At 40.3% G+C, this 17,300-nt stretch overlaps 1 protein-coding gene across 1 annotated transcript in view; it reads left to right on the forward strand.

Annotated features, from left to right (window-relative positions):
- Positions 1–17,300, forward strand: part of fat3a (FAT atypical cadherin 3a) — a 234,259-nt gene that overhangs the window by 157,091 nt on the left and 59,868 nt on the right. Inside the window, exon 7 of the mRNA XM_038962177.1 lies at positions 13,727–13,866. Within this exon, the coding sequence (XP_038818105.1) occupies positions 13,727–13,866 (140 nt within the window). The remainder of the gene's footprint in view (positions 1–13,726; positions 13,867–17,300) is intronic.

Consider the following 17,300-nt stretch of genomic DNA (forward strand, 5'->3'; position numbering starts at 1 on the left):
CTATATATCAAGTCAATCTAGAAGCTGGGTTCTATATATCAGTAATCTAGACAGCTGGGTTCTATATATCAAGTCAATCTAGACAGCTGGGTTCTATATATCAAGTCAATCTAGACAGCTGGGTTCTATATATCAAGTCAATCTAGACAGCTGGTTTTCTATATATATCAAGTCAATCAGACAGCTGGGTTCTAATTCTATCAATCACCAGACAGCTGGTTTCTATATATCAAGTCAATCTAGACAGCTGGTTCTATATATCAAGTCAATCTAGACAGCTGGGTTCTATATATCAAGTCAATCTAGACAGCTGGGGTTCTATATATATCAAGTCAATCTAGACAGCTGGGTTCTATATATCAAGTCAATCTAGACAGCTGGGTTCTATATATCAAGGTCAATCTAGAGACAGCTGGTTCTATATATCAAGTCAATCTAGACAGCTGGGTTTATATATCAAGTCAATCTAGACAGCTGAGTTTTATATATCAAGTCAATCTAGACAGCTGGTTTCTATATATCAAGTCAATCTAGACAGCTGGTTCATATATCAAGTCATCTAGACAGCTGGGTTTAATATATCAAGTCAATCTAGACATGGTGTCTATATATCATATCAATCTAGACAGCTGGTTCTATATATCAAGTCAATCTAGACAGCTGGTTTCTATATATCAAGTCAATCTAGACAGCTGAGTTTATATATCAGAGTCAATCTAGACAGTTGGGTTCTATATTCAAGTCAATCCAGACAGCTGGGTTTCTATATATCAAGTCAATCCAGACAGCTGGGTTCTATATATCAAGTCAATCTAGACAGCTGGGTTCTATATATCAAGTCAATCCAGACAGCTGGGTTCTATATATCAAGTCAATCCAGACAGCTGAGTTTTATATATCAAGTCAATCAAGACAGCTGGGTTCTATATGTCAAGTCAATCTAGACAGCTGGGTTCTATATATCAAGTCAATCTAGACAGTTGGGTTCTATATATCAAGTCAATCTAGACAGCTGGGTTCTAAATATCAAGTCAATCTAGACAGCTGGGTTCTATATATCAGTCAATCCAGACAGCTGGGTTCTATACATCAAGTCAATCAGACAGCTGAGTTCTATATATCAAGTCATCTAGACAGCTGGTTCTATATCAATTCAATCTAGACAGCTGGGTTCTATATATCAAGTCATCTAGACAGCTGGTTTCTATATATCAAGTCAACCTAGACAGCTGGGTTCTATATATCAAGTCAATCTAGACAGCTGGGTTCTATATATCAAGTCAATCTAGACAGCTGGGTTCTATATATCAAGTCAATCTAGACAGTTGGGTTCTATATATCAAGTCAATCTAGACAGCTGAGTTTATATATCAAGTCAATCTAGACAGCTGAGTTTTATATATCAAGTCAATCTAGACAGTTGGGTTCTATATATCAAGTCAATCTAGACAGCTGAGTTTTATATATCAAGTCAATCTAGACAGCTGAGTTTTATATATCAAGTCAATCTAGACAGCTGAGTTTTATATATCAAGTCAATCCAGACAGCTGGGTTCTATACATCAAGTCAATCTAGACAGCTGGGTTCTATATATCAAGTCAATCCAGACAGCTGGGTTCTATATATCAAGTCAATCCAGACAGCTGAGTTTTATATATCAAGTCAATCTAGACAGTTGGGTTCTATACATCAAGTCAATCCAGACAGCTGGGTTCTATATATCAAGTCAATCCAGACAGCTGGGTTCTATATATCAAGTCAATCTAGACAGCTGGGTTCTATATAGCAAGTCAATCCAGACAGCTGGGTTCTATATATCAAGTCAATCTAGACAGCTGGGTTCTATATATCAAGTCAATCCAGACAGCTGGGTTCTATATATCAAGTCAATCCAGACAGCTGGGTTCTATATATCAAGTCAATCTAGACAGCTGGGTTCTATATATCAAGTCAATCCAGACAGCTGGGTTCTATACATCAAGTCAATCTAGACAGTGGATTCTATATATCAAGTTAATCTAGACAGCTGGGTTCTATATATCAAGTCAATCCAGACAGCTGAGTTTTATATATCAAGTCAATCAAGACAGCTGGGTTCTATATGTCAAGTCAATCTAGACAGCTGGGTTCTATATATCAAGTCAATCTAGACAGTTGGGTTCTATATATCAAGTCAATCTAGACAGCTGGGTTCTAAATATCAAGTCAATCTAGACAGCTGGGTTCTATATATCAAGTCAATCCAGACAGCTGGGTTCTATATATCAAGTCAATCCAGACAGCTGAGTTCTATATATCAAGTCAATCTAGACAGCTGGGTTCTATATATCAATTCAATCTAGACAGCTGGGTTCTATATATCAAGTCAATCTAGACAGCTGGTTTCTATATATCAAGTCAATCTAGACAGCTGGGTTCTATATATCAAGTCAATCTAGACAGCTGGGTTCTATATATCAAGTCAATCTAGACAGCTGGGTTCTATATATCAAGTCAATCTAGACAGTTGGGTTCTATATATCAAGTCAATCTAGACAGCTGAGTTTTATATATCAAGTCAATCTAGACAGCTGAGTTTTATATATCAAGTCAATCTAGACAGTTGGGTTCTATATATCAAGTCAATCTAGACAGCTGAGTTTTATATATCAAGTCAATCTAGACAGCTGAGTTTTATATATCAAGTCAATCTAGACAGCTGAGTTTTATATATCAAGTCAATCCAGACAGCTGGGTTCTATACATCAAGTCAATCTAGACAGCTGGGTTCTATATATCAAGTCAATCCAGACAGCTGGGTTCTATATATCAAGTCAATCCAGACAGCTGAGTTTTATATATCAAGTCAATCTAGACAGTTGGGTTCTATACATCAAGTCAATCCAGACAGCTGGGTTCTATATATCAAGTCAATCCAGACAGCTGGGTTCTATATATCAAGTCAATCTAGACAGCTGGGTTCTATATAGCAAGTCAATCCAGACAGCTGGGTTATATATATCAAGTCAATCTAGACAGCTGAGTTTTATATATCAAGTCAATCTAGACAGTTGGGTTCTATATATCAAGTCAATCTAGACAGCTGGGTTCTATATATCAAGTCAATCTAGACAGCTGGGTTCTATACATCAAGTCAATCCAGACAGCTGGGTTTTATATATCAAGTCAATCTAGACAGTTGGGTTCTATATATCAAGTCAATCTAGACAGCTGGGTTCTATATATCAAGTTAATCTAGACAGCTGAGTTTTATATATCAAGTCAATCTAGACAGCTGGTTTCTATATATCAAGTCAACCTAGACAGCTGGGTTCTATATATCAAGTCAATCTAGACAGCTGGGTTCTATATATCAAGTCAATCTAGACAGCTGGGTTCTATATATCAAGTCAATCTAGACAGTTGGGTTCTATATATCAAGTCAATCTAGACAGCTGAGTTTTATATATCAAGTCAATCTAGACAGCTGAGTTTTATATATCAAGTCAATCTAGACAGTTGGGTTCTATATATCAAGTCAATCTAGACAGCTGAGTTTTATATATCAAGTCAATCTAGACAGCTGAGTTTTATATATCAAGTCAATCTAGACAGCTGAGTTTTATATATCAAGTCAATCCAGACAGCTGGGTTCTATACATCAAGTCAATCTAGACAGCTGGGTTCTATATATCAAGTCAATCCAGACAGCTGGGTTCTATATATCAAGTCAATCCAGACAGCTGAGTTTTATATATCAAGTCAATCTAGACAGTTGGGTTCTATACATCAAGTCAATCCAGACAGCTGGGTTCTATATATCAAGTCAATCCAGACAGCTGGGTTCTATATATCAAGTCAATCTAGACAGCTGGGTTCTATATAGCAAGTCAATCCAGACAGCTGGGTTATATATATCAAGTCAATCTAGACAGCTGAGTTTTATATATCAAGTCAATCTAGACAGTTGGGTTCTATATATCAAGTCAATCTAGACAGCTGGGTTCTATATATCAAGTCAATCTAGACAGCTGGGTTCTATACATCAAGTCAATCCAGACAGCTGGGTTTTATATATCAAGTCAATCTAGACAGTTGGGTTCTATATATCAAGTCAATCTAGACAGCTGGGTTCTATATATCAAGTTAATCTAGACAGCTGAGTTTTATATATCAAGTCAATCTAGACAGCTGGGTTCTATATATCAAGTCAATCTAGACAGCTGTGTTCTATATATCAAGTCAATCCAGACAGCTGGGTTCTATATATCAAGTCAATCCAGACAGCTGGGTTCTATATATCAAGTCAATCTAGACAGCTGGGTTCTATATATCAAGTCAATCCAGACAGCTGGGTTCTATATATCAAGTCAATCCAGACAGCTGGGTTCTATATATCAAGTCAATCTAGACAGCTGGGTTCTATATATCAAGTCAATCCAGACAGCTGGGTTCTATACATCAAGTCAATCTAGACAGTGGATTCTATATATCAAGTTAATCTAGACAGCTGGGTTCTATATATCAAGTCAATCCAGACAGCTGAGTTTTATATATCAAGTCAATCCAGACAGCTGGGTTCTATATGTCAAGTCAATCTAGACAGCTGGGTTCTATATATCAAGTCAATCTAGACAGCTGGGTTCTATATATCAAGTCAATCTAGACAGCTGGGTTCTAAATATCAAGTCAATCTAGACAGCTGGGTTCTATATATCAAGTCAATCCAGACAGCTGGGTTCTATATATCAAGTCAATCCAGACAGCTGAGTTCTATATATCAAGTCAATCTAGACAGCTGGGTTCTATATATCAATTCAATCTAGACAGCTGGGTTCTATATATCAAGTCAATCTAGACAGCTGGTTTCTATATATCAAGTCAATCTAGACAGCTGGGTTCTATATATCAAGTCAATCTAGACAGCTGGGTTCTATATATCAAGTCAATCTAGACAGCTGGGTTCTATATATCAAGTCAATCTAGACAGTTGGGTTCTATATATCAAGTCAATCTAGACAGCTGAGTTTTATATATCAAGTCAATCTAGACAGCTGAGTTTTATATATCAAGTCAATCTAGACAGTTGGGTTCTATATATCAAGTCAATCTAGACAGCTGAGTTTTATATATCAAGTCAATCTAGACAGTTGGGTTCTATATATCAAGTCAATCTAGACAGCTGGGTTCTATATATCAAGTCAATCTAGACAGCTGAGTTTTATATATCAAGTCAATCTAGACAGTTGGGTTCTATATATCAAGTCAATCTAGACAGCTGAGTTTTATATATCCAGTCAATCTAGACAGTTGGGTTCTATATATCAAGTCAATCTAGACAGCTGGGTTCTATATATCAAGTCAATCTAGACAGCTGAGTTTTATATATCAAGTCAATCTAGACAGCTGAGTTTTATATATCAAGTCAATCCAGACAGCTGGGTTCTATACATCAAGTCAATCTAGACAGCTGGGTTCTATATATCAAGTCAATCCAGACAGCTGGGTTCTATATATCAAGTCAATCCAGACAGCTGAGTTTTATATATCAAGTCAATCTAGACAGTTGGGTTCTATACATCAAGTCAATCCAGACAGCTGGGTTCTATATATCAAGTCAATCCAGACAGCTGGGTTCTATATATCAAGTCAATCTAGACAGCTGGGTTCTATATATCAAGTCAATCCAGACAGCTGGGTTCTATATATCAAGTCAATCCAGACAGCTGGGTTCTATATATCAAGTCAATCTAGACAGCTGGGTTCTATACATCAAGTCAATCTAGACAGCTGGGTTCTATATGTCAAGTTAATCCAGACAGCTGGGTTCTATGTGTCAAGTCAATCCAGACAGCTGGGTTCTATACATCAAGTCAATCTAGACAGTTGGGTTCTATATATCAAGTTAATCCAGACAGCTGGGTTCTATACATCAAGTCAATCTAGACAGCTGGGTTCTATACATCAAGTCAATCTAGACAGCTGGGTTCTATATATCAAGTCAATCTAGACAGCTGGGTTCTATATATCAAGTCAATCTAGACAGCTGGGTTCTATATATCAAGTCAATCTAGACAGCTGGGTTCTATATATCAAGTCAATCTAGACAGCTGGGTTCTATATATCAAGTCAATCTAGACAGCTGGGTTCTATATATCAAGTCAATCTAGACAGCTGGGTTCTATATATCAAGTCAATCTAGACAGCTGAGTTTTATATATCAAGTCAATCTAGACAGCTGGGTTCTATATATCAAGTCAATCTAGACAGCTGAGTTTTATATATCAAGTCAATCTAGACAGTTGGGTTCTATATATCAAGTCAATCTAGACAGCTGGGTTCTATATATCAAGTCAATCTAGACAGCTGGGTTCTATACATCAAGTCAATCCAGACAGCTGGGTTCTATATATCAAGTCAATCTAGACAGCTGGTTTCTATATATCAAGTCAATCTAGACAGCTGGGTTCTATATATCAAGTCAATCTAGACAGCTGGGTTCTATATATCAAGTCAATCTAGACAGCTGGGTTCTATATATCAAGTCAATCTAGACAGTTGGGTTCTATATATCAAGTCAATCTAGACAGCTGAGTTTTATATATCAAGTCAATCTAGACAGCTGAGTTTTATATATCAAGTCAATCTAGACAGATGGGTTCTATATATCAAGTCAATCTAGACAGCTGAGTTTTATATATCAAGTCAATCTAGACAGTTGGGTTCTATATATCAAGTCAATCTAGACAGCTGGGTTCTATATATCAAGTCAATCCAGACAGCTGGGTTCTATATATCAAGTCAATCCAGACAGCTGGGTTCTATATATCAAGTCAATCTAGACAGCTGGGTTCTATATATCAAGTCAATCCAGACAGCTGGGTTCTATATATCAAGTCAATCCAGACAGCTGGGTTCTATATATCAAGTCAATCTAGACAGCTGGGTTCTATATATCAAGTCAATCCAGACAGCTGGGTTCTATACATCAAGTCAATCTAGACAGCTGGGTTCTATATATCAAGTTAATCTAGACAGCTGGGTTCTATATATCAAGTCAATCCAGACAGCTGGGTTCTATATATCAAGTCAATCCAGACAGCTGAGTTTTATATATCAAGTCAATCTAGACAGTTGGGTTCTATACATCAAGTCAATCCAGACAGCTGGGTTCTATATATCAAGTCAATCCAGACAGCTGGGTTCTATATATCAAGTCAATCTAGACAGCTGGGTTCTATATATCAAGTCAATCCAGACAGCTGGGTTATATATATCAAGTCAATCTAGACAGCTGTGTTCTATATATCAAGTCAATCCAGACAGCTGGGTTCTATATATCAAGTCAATCCAGACAGCTGGGTTCTATATATCAAGTCAATCTAGACAGCTGGGTTCTATATATCAAGTCAATCCAGACAGCTGGGTTCTATATATCAAGTCAATCCAGACAGCTGGGTTCTATATATCAAGTCAATCTAGACAGCTGGGTTCTATATATCAAGTCAATCCAGACAGCTGGGTTCTATACATCAAGTCAATCTAGACATTGGATTCTATATATCAAGTTAATCTAGACAGCTGGGTTCTATATAACAAGTCAATCTAGACAGCTGGGTTCTATACATCAAGTCAATCTAGACAGTGGATTCTATATATCAAGTTCATCTAGACAGCTGGGTTCTATATATCAAGTCAATCCAGACAGCTGGGTTCTATATATCAAGTCAATCCAGACAGCTGGGTTCTATATATCAAGTCAATCCAGACAGCTGGGTTCTATATATCAAGTTAATCCAGACAGCTGGGTTCTATATATCAAGTCAATCCAGACAGCTGGGTTCTATATATCAAGTCAATCCAGACAGCTGGGTTCTATATATCAAGTTAATCCAGACAGCTGGGTTCTATATATCAAGTTAATCTAGACAGCTGGGTTCTATATATCAAGTCAATCCAGACAGCTGGGTTCTATATATCAAGTCAATCTAGACAGCTGGGTTCTATATATCAAGTTAATCTAGACAGCTGGGTTCTATATATCAAGTCAATCCAGACAGCTGGGTTCTATATATCAAGTCAATCCAGACAGCTGGGTTCTATATATCAAGTTAATCTGGACAGCTGGGTTCTATATATCAAGTCAATCCAGACAGCTGGGTTCTGTACATCAAGTCATTCCAGACAGCTGGGTTCTATACATCAAGTCAATCCAGACAGCTGGGTTCTATACATCAAGTCAATCCAGACAGCTGGGTTCTATACATCAAGTCAATCCAGACAGCTGGGTTCTATACGTCAAGTCAATCTAGACAGCTGGGTTCTATACGTCAAGTCAATCTAGACAGCTGGGTTCTATATATCAAGTCAATCTAGACAGCTGGGTTCTATATATCAAGTCAATCTAGACAGCTGGGTTCTATATGTCAAGTCAATCCAGACAGCTGAGTTTTATATATCAAGTCAATCCAGACAGCTGGGTTCTATATGTCAAGTCAATCTAGACAGCTGGGTTCTATACATCAAGTCAATCTAGACAGCTGGGTTCTATATGTCAAGTCAATCCAGAAGGCTGGGTTCTATACATCAAGTCAATCTAGACAGCTGGGTTCTATATGTCAAGTTAATCCAGAAGGCTGGGTTCTATGTGTCATGTCAATCCAGACAGCTGGGTTCTATACATCAAGTCAATCCAGACAGCTGGATTCTATACATCAAGTCAATCTAGACAGCTGGGTTCTATATATCAAGTCAATCCAGACAGCTGGGTTCTATACATCAAGTCAATCTAGACAGCTGGGTTCTATACATCAAGTCAATCTAGACAGCTGGGTTCTATATATCAAGTCAATCCAGACAGCTGGGTTCTATACATCAAGTCAATCTAGACAGCTGGGTTCTATATATCAAGTTAATCTAGACAGCTGGGTTCTATATATCAAGTCAATCCAGACAGCTGGGTTCTATATATCAAGTCAATCCAGACAGCTGGGTTCTATATATCAAGTTAATCCAGACAGCTGAGTTTTATATATCAAGTCAATCTAGACAGTTGGGTTCTATACATCAAGTCAATCCAGACAGCTGGGTTCTATATATCAAGTCAATCCAGACAGCTGGGTTCTATATATCAAGTCAATCTAGACAGCTGGGTTCTATATATCAAGTCAATCCAGACAGCTGGGTTATATATATCAAGTCAATCCAGACAGCTGGGTTCTATATATCAAGTCAATCTAGACAGCTGGGTTCTATACATCAAGTCAATCTAGACAGCTGGGTTCTATATGTCAAGTTAATCCAGACAGCTGGGTTCTATGTGTCAAGTCAATCCAGACAGCTGGGTTCTATACATCAAGTCAATCTAGACAGCTGGGTTCTATACATCAAGTCAATCTAGACAGTTGGGTTCTATATATCAAGTTAATCCAGACAGCTGGGTTCTATACATCAAGTCAATCTAGACAGCTGGGTTCTATGTATCAAGTCAATCCAGACCGCTGGGTTCTATATATCAAGTCAATCCAGACAGCTGGGTTCTATACATCAAGTCAATCCAGACAGCTGGGTTCTATACATCAAGTCAATCCAGACAGCTGGGTTCTATATATCAAGTCAATCTAGACAGCTGGGTTCTATACATCAAGTCAATCCAGACAGCTGGGTTCTATATATCAAGTCAATCCAGACAGCTGGGTTCTATATATCAAGTCAATCCAGACAGCTGGGTTCTATACATCAAGTCAATCCAGACAGCTGGGTTCTATACATCAAGTCAATCCAGACAGCTGGGTTCTATATATCAAGTCAATCCAGACAGCTTGGTTCTATACATCAAGTCAATCCAGACAGCTGGGTTCTATATATCAAGTCAATCCAGACAGCTGGGTTCTATATGTCAAGTCAATCCAGACAGCTGGGTTCTATACATCAAGTCAATCCAGACAGCTGGGTTCTATATATCAAGTCAATCCAGACAGCTGGGTTCTATATATCAAGTCAATCTAGACAGCTGGGTTCTATATATCAAGTCCATCTAGACAGCTGGGTTCTATATATCAAGTCAATCCAGACAGCTGGGTTCTATATGTCAAGTCAATCCAGACAGCTGGGTTCTATATATCAAGTCAATCCATACAAAGCATGAACGTGAAAATTCAGTTTGATCCTGTGTCCCCTGTCCAGCCTAAACCAATCAATCTCAGAAATCCCAGTCTCTCCACTTAGCCTACACAATCGATCCCAGAACCTCCCCACTCTGTCAACCACACACTATATCCTAGCCATTTTCTCAACCGATTGAAGCTAGTTAACGAAGGCGTTGTTGTACTCATTAACTCATTTTCAAACAGCTTGACGCTTGTCCTCATTTCCCTCTTCTTTTGTTCATTTGCTTTGTTTTATCTGTTTACGACAAACGCTAACTTCGTCCCCTCCTCCTTCGTTGAAAGGAAGATAACTATGCCTCTTTATCGGTTTATCGGCCTGCCAGAGTGTTTTTAAGCACTGGAGCGGCTTCCCTTACTAATCTGAATGTAGAGACTGAGAGAAGCAATTTTAGCATTCAACAGAGGGTTTAATAACAGCCTTGTTGCGGAGGATTCGGTTTCCCCTCTATAATTTGGTGGAAAGGAACTGTTCTTTTTCCGTCTGCCCGGTGGCTGCCTTGCCAAACCTCAGTTCCTCCTTTCCCGAAATGGAGCGTTTGGTTGGTTGGGTCATATAGGATGGCTCCAGACAGACAGACAGACAGACAGACAGACAGACAGACAGACAGACAGACAGACAGACAGACAGACAGACAGACAGACAGACAGACAGACAGACAGACAGACAGACAGACAGACTCAGCCTTCTGAAGCCTCCATGGTTGGATTTTAATACTCTTGAATGGCTTATTTTTCTTAATACTGTACACTTTACTTTATTTTTATGTACACTATATATAGACAAAAGTATGTGGACACCCATTCAAATTAGTGGATTCGGCTATTTCAGCCACACTCGTAGCTGACAGGTGTATAAATCGAGCGCACAGCCATGCAATCTCCATAAACAAACATTTGCAGTTGAATTGCTGAAGAGTTTAGTGACCTTCAACGTGGCACAGTCATAGGATGCCACCTTTCCAACAAGGCAGTTCGTCAAATTTCTGCCCTGCTAGAGCTGCCCTGGTCAACTGTAAGTGCTGTTATTGTGAAGTGGAAATGTCTAGGAGCATCAACGGCTCAGCCACGAAGTGGTAGACCACACAAGCTCACAGAATGGGACCGCCGAGTGCTGAGGCACGTAGCGAATAAAAATTGTCTGTTCTCAGTTGCAATACTGTCGACCGAGTTCCAAAGGGCCTCTGGAAGCAACGTCAGAACAAGAACTGTTCGTCGGGAGCTTCATGAAATAGGTTTCCATGGCCGAGCAGCCGCACACAAGCCTAAGATCACCATGCGAATGCCAAGCGTCGGCTGGAGGGGTGTATAACTCGCAGCCAGTGGACTCTGGAGCAGTGGAAACGCGTTCTCTGGAGTGATGAATCACGCTTCACCATCTGGCAGTCCGACAGACAAATCTGGGTTTGGCGGATGCCAGGAGAATACTACCTGCCCTAATGCATAGTGCCAACTGTAAAGTTTGGTGCAGGAGGAATAATGGGATATTTTTCATGGTTTGGGCTAGGCCCCTTAGTTCCAGTGATGGGAAATCTTAACACTACAGCATAAAATGACATTCTAGACGATTTTGTATATCCAACTTTCTGGCAACAGTTTTGGGAAGACCCTTTCCTGTTTCAGCTTAGCAATGCCCCCGTGCACAAAGCGAGGTCCATACAGAAATGGTTGGTCGAGATCGGTGTGGAAGAACTTGACTGGCCTGCACAGAGCCCTGACCTCAACCCCATCAAACACCATTGGGATGAATTGGAACACAGACTGCGAGCCAGGCCTAATCGCCCAACATCAGTGCCCAATCTCACTAATGCTCTTGTGGCTGAATGGAAGGAAGACTCAGCAACAATGTTCCAACATCTAGTGGAAAGCCTTCCCAGAAGAGGGGAGTCTGTTATAGCAGCAAAGGGGCGATCAACTCCGTATTAATGCCCATGATTTTGGAATGTGATGTATCACGAGCAGGTGTCCACATACTTTTAGTCATGTAGTGTATATTGCACTCCTCTAATGAGTGTAAAATCATCTGGTACGGATATGATGCTAATCAGCATACTGAACCGTAAAAGCACTAGATTACTGTTAGCGGAAGTGAAGGGAAAGAGACAGGGAGTGTGGCTGTTTTTCGTGTCTTCCTTCTGCACATATTTTGAGGAAAGCTATTAGGACCACATCACTGGAGTTATAATGATTTAAGAGACAGATGATAGAGAGCTGGAAGTGTTTATCGTAACCCAATCAAAAATTGGACACACACATCTATGGTTGAGTGGTGGAGCGTTATAGCCTTAGTTGGTGCTGGGCTGAGGTCATATCTGTATTAAACAGAGACGCCGGGGAGGAATCCCTTTGAGTCTGCACCTCGAGTACACTCACACATACGCTAGTGTGCGCACTCACACACAACCACACACACACAATCTCATTCATTCACACATGCTCATTCATATAGTATACACACAGGCATGCAGACAAGCAGACACACATACACACACACACACATACCACACGGATACACACTCAAACACTCCGGACCCTTACATCGCACTTAAAAATTACATTCTCACAATCTGAGCTGTGAGTTGGTATCCACGTGAGGCCAAAATGTACATTTAAATCAATTAGGTACCAAAGATGAGGCTGTGGTTTAATTACAGCCGGTCTTAGTGGTCTCATTTCAGACTCGGGCCCGTTCACGGCTGGAGCTCCATTGACACAGGCTCTGTTAATTCAGTCTTTCAGGGCTCTGTTAATTCAGTCTTTCAGGGCTCTGTTAATTCAGTCTTTCAGGGCTCTGTTAATTCAGTCTTTCAGGGCTCTGTTAATTCAGTCTTTCAGGGCTCTGTTAATTCAGTCTTTGAGGGCTCTGTTAATTTAGTCTTTCAGGGCTCTGTTAATTCAGTCTTTGAGGGCTCTGTTAATTTAGTCTTTCAGGGCTCTGTTAATTCAGTCTTTCAGGGCTCTGTTAATTTAATCTTTGAGGGCTCTGTTAATTCAGTCTTTCAGGGCTCTGTTAATTCAGTCTTTCAGGGCTCTGTTAATTCAGTCTTTCAGGGCTCTCTTGTTTACTGACTCTCTGTCTCTTAATTGTTATTTGCAGGAAGAGGAGGAAATACTTCAGTCTGTCACAGTCCTGTTGGGTCTCTGTGAACCTAGTAATTACTCACAGATTGGTTGGAAGATACACACACACACACACACACTTGTATTTGTGATCCGAGTAATTGTGCATGCCCGCTCCCTGTTAGATTATTTGTGTATGCTTTTGTGTGTAATGTTGTATTTGTGTGTGTTTGTGTCTATTTATGTATTCCCTGGCAGAGAGCCAGGAATCGTTCAGGTCATACACTCCCCACAGTACTGTCACACCCACAATTCAGTGTGCTTCCCTGTTTTTCACTATCACAGACCCATACACCTTATTAAAATGTAGGTTTGTGTGTGTGAGGTAGAGAGAGAAGAAGAGTGTGTGAGTGATTGAGTGAGAATGTTTGTGAAAGAGAAAAGAGAGCGAGAGATGAATAAACCAGTCCCCCCCTCTGTCTCTAACCCTCTCTGCTCTCTATCCCCCCCTCCTGGCCAGGCGGTAACACTGACAGCCTGTTTGACATAGAAAAGGGTGTGGGCACCATCATCATTGCTAAGCCACTGGATGCTGAGCAGCGCTCCTTCTACAACATGACTGTGGAGGTGACGGACGGGACCAACTCTGCAGCCACACAGGTAGCTGATGACACAACATGTCATATCCCTATTTATTTATTTTCAGAAAGAGACAAATCTACGACCTGTATGTGTTGATTTTGGCGTGCGTAAGTTAACGTGGCACTGTTAGTATTGTGTTCTGTACCACCTGTACATCTGAACACTCATAAATGCACCCTCACACACACCCTCAAAAAGTACATGATAAACCACATGCATGCTACCAATGTTTACTTTTGTAACCACAGACACAGACCTCGCCTTCATGGACAGACGCTACACTCTAATTTTGCCCAAGGACATTATGTTTTTAACTTTTTTCATCAGCCATTTTGAAAAACGTCTTTAGATGGTGTGAATGATGGGGTCTGGCGTGTCAAGGACCTATTAGAGTGATCAGAACACGGCGAATGGTGATAACTAGCAGTGTAATTGTCTCTCTGACCCCTGCGTCTAATTCCTCTGTTTGTACAGAGGACAATAGCCTCCCCTGTCCTGTTCTGCCATGTCCTGTCCTCTTCTGTTCCTTCGCACTGTTCAGGCTGTGATTGAACGTTCCAAACCAGATTGTTAGTGTGTAAACTGAGCTAGTGTGAAGATTCTTTATCAGTCTCTGAGTTAGGAGTGCCATGTTCTATAGTGGGTTGGACATTATACAATATGATGATAGAGAAGTATCCCATTTTAAATTGATAAGAAATATACCGGTATATCTTATTACCCTTTCCTCTGTTAGAGGTCCTGTCACCTACAATGTGTGTTCATTGTGTGTTAAATGTAGAAGTTGAATGTGGCAGAACAGGACACACACAGTAGAATGGATTAGCATTTTTATAGAGCGGAAGGGATTGCGCTGACATACAGAATGTGCTTGCAAGACACCTTATAATTTCCCTGTGACAGTCCGTACAATGCGTATGTCATTCTACCTGCTCCATCCGTTGTCATTTTCAGGGCCAGTGCTTTTCAATAGTCAGACATTAGCCCTGCGAAACGGACACATTAACACATATCATTTTTACTCATAGGTCTGTCATGTTCCTATGGTGCATGGCATTGTTTCTGTAAAGTGTTCTGCGACTAGGTGACAGGGAAACTGGTTCCCTGGTGAAAAGGATAGTGTGCTGATACTGATTAATATGAACACATTCACGCATGTACTGTAGGTTTGGTTGACTTTTTCAGTTTCTCACATTATTTCCACCCTCCCCCTCCCTCCGTCTTTCATTCCTCTCTCCCTCTGTTCGTTCAGAATGATAGCTGGAAGGAAATGCAACTGAGCTTCACTGCTGTGTGCCCTGACAGGGAGAGCCAACCCACTGGGTACAGAAGTCAATTCAACATCTTTTCCACGTTGGTTCAACGTCATTTCATTAAAATGACAATGTTGATTCAACCAGCGTGTGCCCAGTGAGAATCCTCATTAAGTACAGAGGTCTAATTGCTAGCTAGGGCACAGGAAGCTATACACATCCTCTTTCAGCTACTCTACTCTCTATTCATTCTGGGTAACTCCTTCTGTCTCAGTTGGTCCATTAGGCCAATGTTGCACCCTGCGTGAAGGTACCTGTTCACAATGTCCAAACCCCCTTGCTATTCGTTCCAACACACACACACACACATTGTTAAACAACTCTCCTTCTCCGCCTACCAACACACACACACACACACACACACACACACACACACACACACACACACACACACACACACGCACACGCACACGCACACGCACACGCACACACACACACACACACACACACACACACACACACACACACACACACATACAGTCCCTACACACCCCTGCACGATAGTCTTGTGTAGCTCAGTTGGTAGAGCATGGTGCTTGCAGTGCCAGCGTTGTGGGTTTGATTCCCATGGGGGACCAATATGAAAAATGTATTAAAATGTATTCACTCACTACATCAAATTTTATTGGTCACCTACACATATTTCGCAGATGTTATTGCGTGTAGCAAAATGCTCGCTCTGGATAAGAGCGTCTGCTAAATTACAAAAAAAATCTAAATGCAAGATGTGCTGACTAAATCCCTATGGGTGTACGCACGTATCCTCCCTGCCCACACACACACCTGTAAGACGTGCTGACAGTAGAGCCAGTCATGAGAGGCTGGGCTGAGTTCCCTTCTTCAACATCACAGATGGAGCGTCAGCGTGATGCCCAATGGGGGAAATCTCCACTGTTCACCGGCAGGAAGACAGCTGCTGCTTCTGTCTTATATTTAGCCTTCTCTGCCGCTCTTCTTACGCAACACAACAGCCTTTGTCACCGGCGGTGGGAATCTGCTGTTCTTGATTCACAAGGTTTCCATGAGTCATCAACCGTCAACACAGTACATGACACGCAACGCAACAAGCACGTCAGCAAACATGGCGTACATAAATACATTCTTGTGAATTTGAATTTCCTATTCATTGTAAATGTTTATAGGCCTATGTAGCCAAATTGCATCTATGATCGTATGCTATCCTTCATGGTTTTTATATGTTCTATTTATATCTATAAATTAACCAATGATATCAAGCCACACCCAGCCATGATTGCAGACACCTGTGTGTCCTTTGAAATGATATAAACTAGTAACCTGCAGTGTTTGTCATTATACCCTGATAAAGACAGCGTGTCTGTCGAAACGTTGGTTATTTAAACAATAAGGCACGAGGGGTTGTGGTATATGGCCAATTAGGGTTGCACATTTTGGGGAAAATTCAGAGGTGGAAACTTTCCATGGGAATTAACAGGAATATATGGCAATTAATGGGAAAATATGGGAATTAACAGAAATATATGCAAATTAATATTAATACCATTAAATGTAGATGTTTTCTGCATTGGATATATTTACCATATCATATGGAGACAGAAACATAAACCTTTTACCTTATCATAAGTAGACATAATTGCAAATGATTAAATCCTTCCAATAGAAATAAAAAATACTATTTAGTTTCGAATTGAACTTTAATTAAATGAGTTGACTCTTCACATGGGATGATTTCACTGAACAACAAAAGAAAGGGAATATTGAATGATCCCAATGATCCATCGCATCTCCCAAAAACTTTTTCAACATACATCTGTAAAATGATAGTCTAGAAACTAAAGCTTTGTTTGTCTTCCTCTCAGGCTTCCATGTCTTCTCCCTGGACCTCCTCAATGTCCTCCTCAATATCCACCTTCACTGTCACTTTCAAACCTTATTGAGGATGGCTCGTTGTCAGGCTCAAAAAGCCTCGAATTTGCCCCGATGGTCACCAATTTTTAAACCCTTGTATTGGTCAGCCTGTTGCGTGCATTGGTGTGTGTGTTCCCAAACAAGGACCAGTTGCACTCTGAGGTGGCTGATGTTGGTGGGATTTGGAGGATGATGGAGGCAACAGGGGAAAGAGCCTCAGATCGACAAAGTCCCTTCCACCACGTGGCTGAT

The sequence above is a fragment of the Salvelinus namaycush genome, chromosome 23, assembly GCF_016432855.1.
Source record: "Salvelinus namaycush isolate Seneca chromosome 23, SaNama_1.0, whole genome shotgun sequence".
Classification (NCBI taxonomy): domain Eukaryota; kingdom Metazoa; phylum Chordata; class Actinopteri; order Salmoniformes; family Salmonidae; genus Salvelinus; species Salvelinus namaycush.